This window comes from Diospyros lotus, chromosome 5 (assembly GCF_014633365.1).
Source record: "Diospyros lotus cultivar Yz01 chromosome 5, ASM1463336v1, whole genome shotgun sequence".
Taxonomy (NCBI): domain Eukaryota; kingdom Viridiplantae; phylum Streptophyta; class Magnoliopsida; order Ericales; family Ebenaceae; genus Diospyros; species Diospyros lotus.
This window is the reverse complement of record NC_068342.1, coordinates 28,770,711-28,783,508: the sequence shown is the minus strand read 5'-3', so window position 1 is coordinate 28,783,508 and position 12,798 is coordinate 28,770,711. Positions and strand designations below refer to the sequence as shown.

The window sequence follows — 12,798 nt, the reverse complement described above, 5'->3', positions numbered from 1 at the left end:
TTCATTCAAGAAGTTGTGGGTGCCGCCACTATCTATCAGCACCACAATCTTCCTCTTCCCAGCTTGTCCTCTCACTTTGATGATCTTTCCAATAGGTTCCCCCTTGAGTGCGTGAAATCAAATCTCCCCCCCTTTGTCTCCTTGGGCCTCCTCCAGGGCATCTTCCACAATGGCCCCATTGTCCATTTCCTCTTCCTCTTCTTCCTTCTCCTCATCTTTCCCTTCCATTTTTAGCAATTGCCTGTGACATTGGTGGCCGGGGCCATAACGTTCTCGCATTTAAAACATAACCCCAGCTGCCTCCTTTGCTCCACGGCGGGGTTCCTAATTGCCAAGGGTTGTTGATTCCCCTTCTGTTGGCCTACACCCACTCTTGACCCCAAAGCCTTAGAGTTTACCCCTGAAGGTAGGCTAAGTCCTGGATTGAACCTTATTCTTCTTGTAAATTGCCTCTAAGGTCAGCTCCCATAACCTGGCCTTTTCAGTCGCCTGTCTAATAGTGGAGGGCATCATCATCTTCACCATGGATCTCAACTCGTCCTTGAGATCGTTGATGAAGCTTAACACAAAATATTACTCAGTGAGGGATGGCTGAGCATTCCATATCAAGGCCCCTAACTCCTCGAATTTTTCTAGATATTCCATGACATTTCCTTCCTGCCTAAGTTTATTGAACTCTTCAATAATTTCAGCCATATTTTTCTCCCCAAATCTCCTACATAGCTCCTCAGCAAAGTCGATCCAATGTGTCTCCATTCTCCTAGACCGAAACCGCCCTTGAAACTAAGAATCGGCCGTATCATTGAGATAGGTTGTGGCCAAGGTGATCCTCTGGGGCTCTGCCACATTATAGAACTGGAAGAAATGTTCACACCGACAAATCCACAATCTCGGTCTAGATTCGTTAAACAAAGTTTTCTCCAACCTTAGCATTGGTGTGGTAGTATCAGTATGCAAGTTAGTTTCCCTTACCTACTGGACACCAGACCTCGTGTCATGTAACTCCTCCGCCTCTACTTCTCCTTGCAGATGTGGAAGTATGCCTTGACCAGCCAGATTTGAATTGTTTGTAGATCTAGGGGGAAATTCCGGTGACAACCAGAATTGTGATAGGGATGACAGCATGTTGAACATGCTATTGATTCACTGGCCAAACTGATCCATAGCTTCTCTATTCCTTTCCAATTCACGCTGCATGTTCTCCCAAGAGGTTGACTAGTCCTCCCACATCCCATCCCTGATCGCAGCCACATCCTTCCTACTCTGTGTGATCGCTTCATGCATCTGAGTCATCGTGAACTCGAGTGCTTCCATCCTCGATCCAACTGTTTAAGTCTCGTTCTTTCCGCCATCTCTAGATATGTTCTCACTTCCACTACTCTAACCAACACAATTCATTTCCACCACCGTCACATAGACATCGTCGGGGACTGTCGACTCTGATACTAGAATGTTAGGCCTCAATTCTAAGGTGTGGCTAATTCTGAGAATTATGGACAGAGAAGAATGGAGGGGGAATTTGAATGGGGAGGGAGAATTAGAGAGAGAAAAGAGAGGGAAAGAACCAATTTCTCATTCATAGATCACATCCTCTTTTACAATGCCTTTTATAGGCCATCACCTCGGTTAGTTAAGCATAACCAAATAGGTACAAACACTATGAGCGGCAACCATTGGGTACAATATCTAATGCACCACAATGCTTTATTACATAAATGCCCCTAGGGGCGTGACAGTCATGAGAGATTTTTGTATATAAATTCTATGGAATTAGACATTCCCTTGAAAGGCGACCCTTTACCTGGTTCAATTCTAACGGAGAATCTTCTCTTCTTCTTAGATGGTTTTTTTCTTAATTTTTATTTTTGAAAGAAACATTTCCTAGATGTTCAACAGTCTGTCTTCTGTGGGCTGCCTACATTCACTTGCCCATTTTGCTAGAAAGCTGTGGCCTTATCCATTTATATATGAAGCTATGTGCTTAGGATATTACTTGGTGGATTAACTAAGAAATTAGCGGAATATCCAGAGCCTAGAGGCTCGCCTATTTACTGCTTGGCTGAAAAACTTAACTCCTAGAAAGTGACCTGGAAAGGGGAAATACGGAGGTGTTTTTGACTGGTAAAGAATATCAAATCCTTATATGAAAACGAAGGGTGGCTTTGGTCTCATTTCAAGGGAGGAATTGTCAGCTAGAGTAGACATGGAAGGAGAAATTAGCGCATTGTTGTTTGAGACAGAAAATCAAGTTAGTAGAGTACTTTGAAAAGATGACATTTGCTGGCAGTGAAAATCCAGGTCATTATTCTTCAAAGAGGGCAATAGAAGTATGAAGCTTTTCCATACAATGGCATATAAGAAGGCTAATTACAGATAGTAAACACATTGCCAGTCCCAAAATCCTCACCATGCTTCCTTTTAGTTCATTACCACTGGCCTACAATTTCTGGCTGGTGACCCTGAATGTGAAACAGAATGCCAACTGTGAGGTTGGCTGCCAAAGTTCAATGAGCAAAGTTCACTGACTCTCAAGGTGATGGTTGATTTTGACTGGCATTCCCAAGTTAACTGTAGACCAACCAGTAACCAATACTGGTTGACTGGCCATTGGACAGCCAGACTGTTAAAAACCAATAGCCAACTTAGGTCGATTGCCATACTGTCAGTCGATTGTGGATCAACTAGGAAAACCAGTGACCAAAAATGGTCAGCTGTACTATTGACAGTTGGCTGCTAGGTCAACTGCCAAGAACCAGAATCTTGAATACTTCCAACTGTGGGACCATGCTATAGGGGTACATCATTGTGTACACTTTAGGCTATACAATACATCACAAATGACAAAAATATCCCCTGCGCCTCATCGCCTCGCCTCACTGCGCCTCACCGCCTCACATTGTCTCACCTCACCACCTTGGGTGAGGGGCATTTTAGATATTTTAATATCATTGTGTAGCCCAAGGTGTACACAATGATGTACCAATAGCATTTTTCTCAACTGTGATATTGATAGTTAACTTTCAGCCCAATTTCTGGTTTTCAGGGCTTTCTGAGGTTTAAAAACACTTAACAACAACAACATATCCAGCCTTTATCCCACTATGTGGGGTCGGCTACATGAATTCTAGACTTCCATGTATTTCTATCTTTTGTTATATCTTCATTGAGATCCATACACTTTATATCAAACTTTAATGTCTCCCTCAAAGTCTTCTTAGGTCTGCCTCTACCTTTTTTTTTGATTAATTATTCCATTTCATCAACTCTCCTCACAAGAGCGTCTGTTGGTCTCCTTCTCACATGACCAAGCCATCTTAGTCTAGTCTCTCTCATCTTCTCCTCTATTGGCACTACTCCTATCTTATTACGAATAACTTCATTTCTAATTTTATCTTTTCTTGTATGGCCGCACATCCATCTTAACATCCTCATCTCCGCTACACTCGTTTTTTGCTCATGTTGGTATAACTTCATTTCTAATTTTATCTTTTCTTGTATGGCCGCACATCCATCTTAACATCCTCATCTCTGCTACACTCGTTTTTTGCTCATGTTGGTATTTGACTGCCCAACATTCTGAGTCTTACAACAAAACTGGTCTTATAGATGTCCTGTAGAATTTTCCTTTTAATTTTAATGGGATTTTACCATCACATAACATCCCCGATGCATTTTTCCATTTTAGCCAACCTGCCTTAATTCTATGTGTGACATCCTCGTGAATTTCTCCATCTTTTTGAATCACTGATCCCAAATATCGAAAATGGTCTTTTCCTTGTAAGATTTGGTCTTTCAATTTTATTATAACATCCTCCACTCTTGCATTCTTACTAAATTTACATTTCATATATTCTGTTTTCTTTCTGCTTAATTTAAATCTCTTAAATTCTAAATTGTTTCTCCATAACTCAAGCTTAGTGTTCACTCTTTCTTTTGTTTCATGCACCAACACTATGTCGTCTGCAAATAGCGTACACCATGGCACCTCTGTTTGAATATCTTTAGTGAGTTCATTCATTACTAAAGCAAATAAGTATGGACTTAGTGCAGAACCTTGATGTAATCCTATTGTAATTTTAAACGGTTCAGTATCCCCTCCGCATGTTCTGACCCTTGACTTTGCACCATGATACATGTCCTTAAGGGCTTGTATATAGGCTATTCGGACTCCTTTCTTCTCTAAAACCCTCTATAATACTTCTCTAGGGACCCTATCATAGGCCTTTCTAGATCTATAAACACCATATGTAGGTCCTTCTGATGATCCCGATACCTTTCCATTAGGCGCCTCAGTAAGTATATAGCTTCCATTATTGACCTACCGGGCATGAAACCAAACTGATTTTCTGAGATCTCTGTTTCTTTTCTGAGTCTCTGCTCTATTATTCTCTTCCAGAGTTTCATGGTATGGCTCATTAACTTAATTCCTCTGTAATTTTCACAGTTTTGAACATCTCCTTTGTTCTTGTATATAGGGACCAAAGTACTCTTCCTCCACTCATCTGGCATCTTTTTTGATTTAAGAATCGCGTTAAATAATTTCGTTAGCCAGGAGATACCCTCTTCTCCCATGCATTTCCATGCTTCTATTGGTATATTATCCAGTCCCACCACCTTATGATTTTTCATCTTTTTTAATGCTTGCCTTATTTCATTTGGACTTATGCGTCGATAAAATGTATAGCTCACGTTCCCTTCGGAGTTACTAAGATGCCCCAACCTAACTCTTGTGTCGCCATCATCATTGAATAATTTTGTGAAATACTCATTCCATCTCTCCTTAATCGCTCCCTCATTCACTAATACATTTTGATTTTCATCTTTTATGCATTTCACTTGATTTAAATCCCTTGTTTTTCTTTCTCTTGCTTTAGCTAATTTATATATATCCCTTTTTCCATCTTTTGTATTAAGTCGTTTATATAGATTCTCGTATGCTTTTGACCTTGCTTCACTAACAGCTTTTTTTGCTGCCTTTTTTGATTCTTTGTAATTTTTTTTATGTTCTTCATTGTTGCACTGATATACCGCCTTATAGCAATTTTTCTTATTTTTAATTTTCAATTGTACTTTTTCATTCCACCACCAAGACTCCTTAAGGTTAGGGGCTCTACCATTTGTCTCTCCAAGCACTACCTTTGCTGTGCTTATCAGGGCATTAGCCATTTCTCTCCACATTTGGTTTGTTTGTCCTTCTCCATTCCATTCTCTTCTACCCCTTAATTTTTCTTTGAAGATTAGTTGTTTCTCCCCTTTTAAATCCCACCACCTGATTTTTGGATTTTGTTTTATGTGATTTTTTCTCTTCCAATTTCTTACTTGGACGTCAAGTACTAGAATTCTATGTGGAGTAGTCAAACACTCTCCCGGTATCACCTTACAATCCCTACAACATACCCGATTCTCTTGTCTCATGAGGAAGTAATCTATTTGGGTGCTTGATGTGACATTTTTATATGTGATTAAGTATTCGTCCCGTTTTTTGAACCTAGTATTGGTTATGATGAGCCCATATGCCATTGCAAAATCTAGAATAGATTTACCTTCATTATTAATTTCCCCGAATTCATACCCTCCATGTACCTCTCTATAGCCGTTTCCGTCTCTACCCACGTGACCATTTAAGTCACCTCCTATAATCACTTTCTCTCCTATTGGTATCATTTGTATGAGTCCCTCTAGGTCCTTCCAGAATTTTGCTTTTATCTCCTCACCTAACCCCGCTTGTGGTGCATATGTACTAAAGATATTCATAGTCATTCTTCCTAGAATAACCTTCACCATAATAATCCTATCCCCTATTCTCTTTGCATCCACTACCTCATCTACTAAGCTTTTAAAAACACTTAACAAATTTTGTAAAAATATTTAATCATCCTCGCAAGTTTTCTTAATCAGTAAAGTGTTAATCATTGACTAATGCAAGTTGGCTCAACACATGGAACCTCCTAAACATGTTTGCCAAACTAGTAGAATCTTTCAAGTATACTATAGGTCTAGGTCATTAGTTACTGGAGTTGACAAGACTTGGGAAACTCACTTGCCTATATGCTTTAATGGCATAAAACCAGAAAGCATGACACAAGCACAAATGGGGCCTAGTCAACCTTTTCTGGGAGGGGGAGACAAGAAGACAGTGGTGCAGGTTGCATGAAGGGGGGAAGGCCAGTTTTCAGTTGTGTTACCTGTGTAATAAGTAATGGAAAATGCAATTTGCGCAATCACTCTTTCACCCCATACTATACTACGACAGGGGCTCCACACAAGGTAGTTGTTTTGGGGCGTATTTAAAGGAAGACCGCTTTGAAGGGTCACTTGAAGTGTAACTTACTTTCTAATACTACTGAGGTCCATCAATCTTTTTCTTGGGTTCACTTTTATTTAGTAGTTGGTGGGGCAGGGCTGCAAACCCGCCTATCAGAATTCCTCCATGGATCACATCTTGTTAGCTCTTAGCTTACCTGGTGAATTTTACTAGCAGAAGTGAAGACAAAATTCTCACAGGTGTCCCATGATTGGTGCCCAAAAACCTGCTACATCATAATTCCTTCATGGATTTTCTCTTGCTAGCTCTTTGCTTAGCCCTTTCATGCATATTACAAGATGAGTGAAGGTGAAACTCTCCCAGGATTTTCACAATTGGTCTTCAACCTTGTATTGCTTTTTCCCTTGTACTTGTGATGTGAAATGAAGAGCTCTTTAAATCTCTAGTTGAGAACTATTTGATTGCATAACTTGATTGGCTAACTTGTTTTTAAGCCAAAGTTTCTTATATTTTAACTAAGAAATATGTTGATGTATTATTGAGAAATAATTTAAATATAAACCTGGCTAACATGTAACTATGGCTTCAGCACTTGGATTTTGAACCCATCCATGCTGAGAGGCCTGGGGAGTTGACTGCATACTACAAGATTGCACGTAAGAATTTCTACGTTCTCATAAGGGTTTTCTTCTAGTTTGATTATTAAGCATACTTAAATGTTGTTGTTGTAGGTCATTACAAATGGGCACTGGACCAGTTGTTCTACAATCATAATTTTACTCGTGTTATCATACTTGAAGGTGCAAAGATCTAGCTTTGTGTGATCCTTCTATGTTTCCTTTCTTGGTGGTCAATGTGAGATAATATACTGAAAAATGGTTTCCATGGAATACAGATGATATGGAAATTGCACCTGATTTCCTTGACTATTTTGAGGCTGCAGCCAAACTACTTGATAGTGATAAGTGTGTCTTCTTGTGAAGTTTTTCTGTTGGCTACACTACAGTATTTAATGCTTGAGAAACCTCTAACCATCCTTTTGCAATTTATTGCTATGAATCTGTAATAGGTCCATTATGGCTGTTTCTTCATGGAATGACAATGGACAAAAGCAGTTTGTGCATGATCCTTGTAAGTCATATGTAATTTCCGATGTATTATTGTCACTGCTGATAATCCTGCATAACCATTACCCTTGTTATAAATTTGCAGTAACTGTGGAGATATTCTTGCTTCCCTGCTTCTCATGAAGCCATCATGATTTTTGTGTTTTTAAGCAAGGAATTGTAGAAACATTTGCTGCATGTTCAAAATTGGTTATTTTATTTTGCTGGACCATTTGTTTTCTGTCATCATCAGCTAACAAAACCTTATTCGAATCATTTTAAACCTCATGCAAGATTTTGGATCCAATATTCTCCCACAAATCCACCTTACTATTTTCAGTCCCACTGATTTGAGGTTTGTCCCTTTGAATCCAATTCAAGGCTTCCCTTTGACTTGTTTATTGTTTTCTTGGTTAGTTATGCTTTTCATCCCCACACTTTCACTGGTCAATTAGCTGTTCCCCTGCATAGGCTAGCATTTCAATTCTTAACTTGAAAGCAGCAATATGCCCATCACAGTCTCACAATCTGCGTGTAATTACTTCTTTTCCGTTGCATTTGTTTGAAATTAAAATTTTAATCAATTAATAAATTTAAACTATTGTAACAATATGATAGTATACAATTTGGGCTCCTTTTTTCTTTAACATATTTTGCAAGATTCTCTAGGGACTTTGTCATGGACTTTTTCTAAGTTTATAATTACCATAAACTAATCTTTTTGGTTATCTCTAAACCTTTTTCATTAGACATCTTAGTAAATTGATAATTTCCATTGTTGAACTATCAGTCATAAAACCAAATTGGTTTCCAAAGATCTTGGTTGGTTAGTTTATAAATACCATAAACTAATCTTTAGGCCCATTCTTTCTTGCCAAGAGTCACTTCTTGGCTTTCCTCTTAGGTTTTCTCTTGTCAGCCTGGTCCATAAATTTAGTAGCTAGGGCTTTTGCATCAAAGAAGTCCCTTAGTGAGAACATCTACTAATTGATCACATGATGGCACATATGGAGTGCTAATCCGCCCATTGTCAAGCTTCTCCTTTATAAAGTGCTTCTTGATCTCTATGTGCTTAGTTCGATTATGTTGGACTAGATTGTCTGCAATGTTGATAGCCGAGTTGTCATCACAATATAGCTTCATAGGTCCAATTCTTTTAATCCTCAAGTCATCTAGGATTATTTTTAGCCACAACAACTCACAAATCCCATGAGCCATATCCCAGAATTTGACTTCAGCAATTGACCTAACAACCACAAATTGCTTCTTACTTCTCCATGTCACAAGATTACCTCTTAGGAACATGCAATAATATATGGTAGACCTTCCTTGCATGGTCTATATCTGTATAAACTTCTAGGGTTAGCTCACCACCTTTTTGGAATAGCAATCCTCTCCCAATTGTAGATTTGAGATACTGAAGTACCTTCTAAACCGCTTGCAAATGCTCTTTGCAAGGATCCATGCATAAACTTACTCACTATACTGACAGCATAGGTTATATCTAGTCTTTTTTGTGATAGATAAATTAATTTCCCAACTGTTGGAAAGATAGAATAAAATCCCGATTATATGAGAATCAATTTGGTCAACTTTCTCTTGTAGTTGTAATTTCATATTTAACTTCCTGCTTTGTAGCTTTAGATTTTAGGGTTTGTTTCCTTTTTCTAATTTGTTTCCTTAAAGGAGGGAAAGGTCTAGTATATATATTGTAATTTCTCATTCATGTAAAATTAATAAAGAGAAATTCTTCCCATAATCTCTTTGTTCATGGTAGCAGGACCCCAGCAAATGGTTGGGACCAATTCTTCCAGTGATTCCTCATCATCCTCTTCCCTAACACAGTCAATACCAAACCCTAACTAGTCATCACCCTTTGTAACACCCCAAATTTTTCGAGCGTGTTATAACTTAGGATTTCGGGAATATAAAAATTTTTCATATCACAATCGCTGCCATACATCATACAAATTCCCAAAAACCCTAATTTTCACATTCTCAGCTTAACAAACCCAATATTAAATAGCTAAGACAGGTGTTAGAATTTTAAATGCAGAAGCTAGATCGAACCTAGAGATGGCAAACGGGCCGGGCCGGCCGCCACCAAGTGGCCCGCGGGCCAAGCGGGTCGGGCCAAATCGGCCCGCTTAAAAAACGGGCCAGCAGATTGCTGGCCCTAGCCTGACCCTACACGGGCCCGCAGGCCAAACAGGCCAACGAGGGGCGCGGGCGACAGAGGGCGAGCGAGGGGCGAGGGCGAGGGCGAGGGCGAGGGCGAGGTGAGGGCGAGGGCGAGGGCGAGACAGAGGGTGGGTGAGGGGCGCGGGCGAGGGTGAGACGAGGGCGAGGGCGAGACAGAGGGCAAGGTGAGGGCGAGGGCGAGATAGAGGGCGAGCGAGGTGAGGGCGAGACAAAGGGCGAGCGAGGACGAGCGAGGGCGGCGACCGGCGAGGGCGAGGGCAAGACAGAGGGCGAGGGCTGTTTGGGGGGGGGGTGGGGGGTTGTGTGGCCGATTAGCGGGCCAAGGGGGCCGGGCCAAATCGGCCCGGCCTTAAATGGGCCAGCAAAATGCTGGCCCTAGCCCGATGCTGGGCCGGGCCCCAACGGGCCAGCCCGTCGGGCCAAGCCCATTTTGTCATCTCTAATCGAACCTGATATGGTTCACAACCATAATACTTTATTTATCATAAAATTGTTCAAGAAGTCTACAAAATATATTACATGGACATCATCAAGTGATAACTGAACATCTTAAACTTATCCAAAATTACATAGGTTCGCGCATAAACAAAAATATGCTAATCATGCTACAGACAGTAATTTAAGTTAATTCCTCAGCTACCTTATTTTTCTTAGAGTCGCTCGTCGAACCTGGAACGTTTGAATATTCCAGAGACATACTCCAATTAGAAGATGAATCTTCTAGTGAGAAACTCCAAAACCAGTTTATATCGATGTATGATCAGGTATAAAATGTATGAGAAGACAACGAGAACTACTCCGAAGTGTCTCGTGAACACGTCAGTCTCCTCCAACGAGAGCTTTCTCAATGGCGCACGCATAGCGCCTCTCGAGAGGTCCCTAACCATGTCACTTCGGCCCAACCTCATAGAACTCATGCAAGCACCACATTCATTGTTCCTTAGACTCACGGTCTTCCCCACAAGAGCTTTCTCGATGGCGCACGCATAACGCCTCTCGGGGGATATCCGACTTTTGCCCTCGGCCAACAACAAATAGGCACAACAGTATGGCCACACGAATTTTATAAATGCAACAGTTAAAAAGCCAACAACATATATTTTCCAGAAAAATATATTTCATATGTACAACATGATTTTACATAAGAGAATAACAAAAGTCTACGTACAAGAACTTCACAAAATATGTCTCATGCAATAGAAGTCTCTCATAAGAGAATAAAAAATAGGATTTAGAGTATAGGAGTCTCACCTTGTTGGTTTATCTCTTGGACAGTATAATTTCACAGCAAACGGCCTAGGTTTCTGCAGAAAACACGCGTTTTGGTAAAGCTAACCTCAAATATTTTTACATAGGATAGAAGGATATTAAAGTAGGGGCATAATTGAAAAATTTTAAGGAAAATGGACCCGTCACGCGCCCTAGGAAGGTGGCTCACGCGCCTTCACGTGCAGCCACTTCTGGCGCGTGTATCTCACGCGCTGCTACCAGATTTGGACAGCATTGCGTCGTTTTCGTATTTCGGTTATATCTCCCTCGTTTTAACTCCGATTCGACCCCCATTTGAATCTACGCGACCCTCTCTTCCCCCTCTACAGGATTATCAAAAAAAAAAAAAATCGAACTTACCTCGCTTTTTTTGCTGACTGATTTTGGCGAACTCCGGCGAAGGCTCGTAACTCCGACAAGGCTCGTTTTCCCCGGCTTCTCCTTCGATTTCTTCCCGCCTTCTCACCGAACTTCCTCCTCTCTCTCTAGAGAAAGCTCCTCCTCTTAGAGTGTCTCAACTCTCAAACTTGTTTGGAATGATTTGAGAACAACCCAGATGCCTTTTTATAGATTTCTTCAACCAATCACATTATGTCACTTGTCACAAACTAAGCCATGGACTCCAAAGACTCAAAGATATATTTGAATGGCTTTTGAAATCCAAAACTAGAATGGATTTAACTTTTGAAATCCAAGCTAATTCCCTAACTTCTTTCAAATGACATTTTGGCCCTTATTTCAAGTCCTCAACTTTAATATTTTATCACATAAGCTCTTAATTTTATCCTTATTTCGTTTGGATAATTCTCTAATTACAATTACACCCTCAAATATCAAATTTATCGAGATACTTAAAATCTCAAAATTAATAACTCAAAATTACTCGATATGTACGATTTTCGGGAAGCCCTGACCATCATTCGATCTTTTCAGGCTATAACTTAGCTTAACCGAAAATCGTCTCTTATTTTATTTCTTTTAGCGCCATAAATATCGCCTCGAGACGTTCGTCAAAAATATATCTTTGTCCTTAAATATCTAAGCTCCAGGGCACTCCCTGTGACCGATTAGTCACTTGTTGTCATTTCAAGCATATTTTTTGATATTTTAAATTCACTTAAAATACGTGACAACCTTACGAAAATATGGGGTATTACACCCTTAGAAAATCATTCCCTCCAAATAATCCAACATAAACTCAATGGAATCAATTTCAGAGAGTGGTTTCAGTCCGTCTTCCTCATTCTCAAGGAAAAAGGAAAAGCAGGGTATGTCACTAGTGCAATTCCAATGCCCGCCTCAACAGACATGATGTATGGTGCTTGGGATGCAGAAAATTCCATTGTGATTGTTGGAATTCAGCAAAGAATCCTGCCAATTTCTCGGAGATCTTATTAGGAAAGTTCTACATTAGAAAGTTACCATGCTTAATGATTGTTAGCTGTTATTCTTCAATTAGTCCTGTAAATCAGTCCTTTATAATTAAGTAGTCTAGCCATAGATAGTACAATTGTTGTATCAATTAGACCTTAGATTTAGGAGGCTAAATATAGGAAGTTTTGCTGTATATATTGATTGACTGTTGACAAATAAAATTATCAGAGAGTTTCTCTCAAAATAATTCTCTGTTCATGGTATCAGAGCCACTGATTCTTTTGTGGCTGAAATCTTTTTAATCCTTACCCTTCAAATCGTAGAGTTCTAAGTTTCAAGTCATGGCTAGAAATCCATCAGCAGTGACAACTAGTGAATCATCTACCATTGATTCCATTCTAGTTAGAGTTATACTGATGCTTGCTACTCTAATAACTCTTGATAGCAATTCTCTCCAGATTACTGAACACAAACTAAATGAAACGAAGTTCAGAGAATGGTCTCAATCAGTTTTGCTAGTCATCAAGGGCAAAGGAAAGGTTGGGTATCTTATAGGAGCAATACCTATGCCTGATATTGAAG

The 12,798-nt window shown here is 40.0% G+C and overlaps 1 protein-coding gene across 9 annotated transcripts in view; it reads left to right on the top strand.

The window, feature by feature from the left end:
* Positions 1–12,798, top strand: part of LOC127802638 (alpha-1,3-mannosyl-glycoprotein 2-beta-N-acetylglucosaminyltransferase) — an 86,584-nt gene that overhangs the window by 62,131 nt on the left and 11,655 nt on the right. For all 9 annotated transcript variants that reach the window (XM_052338569.1, XM_052338568.1, XM_052338565.1 and 6 more), the window contains 4 exons: positions 6,855–6,921; positions 6,997–7,065; positions 7,161–7,230; positions 7,335–7,396. In XM_052338569.1, the coding sequence (XP_052194529.1) occupies positions 6,855–6,921; positions 6,997–7,065; positions 7,161–7,230; positions 7,335–7,396 (268 nt within the window). The remainder of the gene's footprint in view (positions 1–6,854; positions 6,922–6,996; positions 7,066–7,160; positions 7,231–7,334; positions 7,397–12,798) is intronic.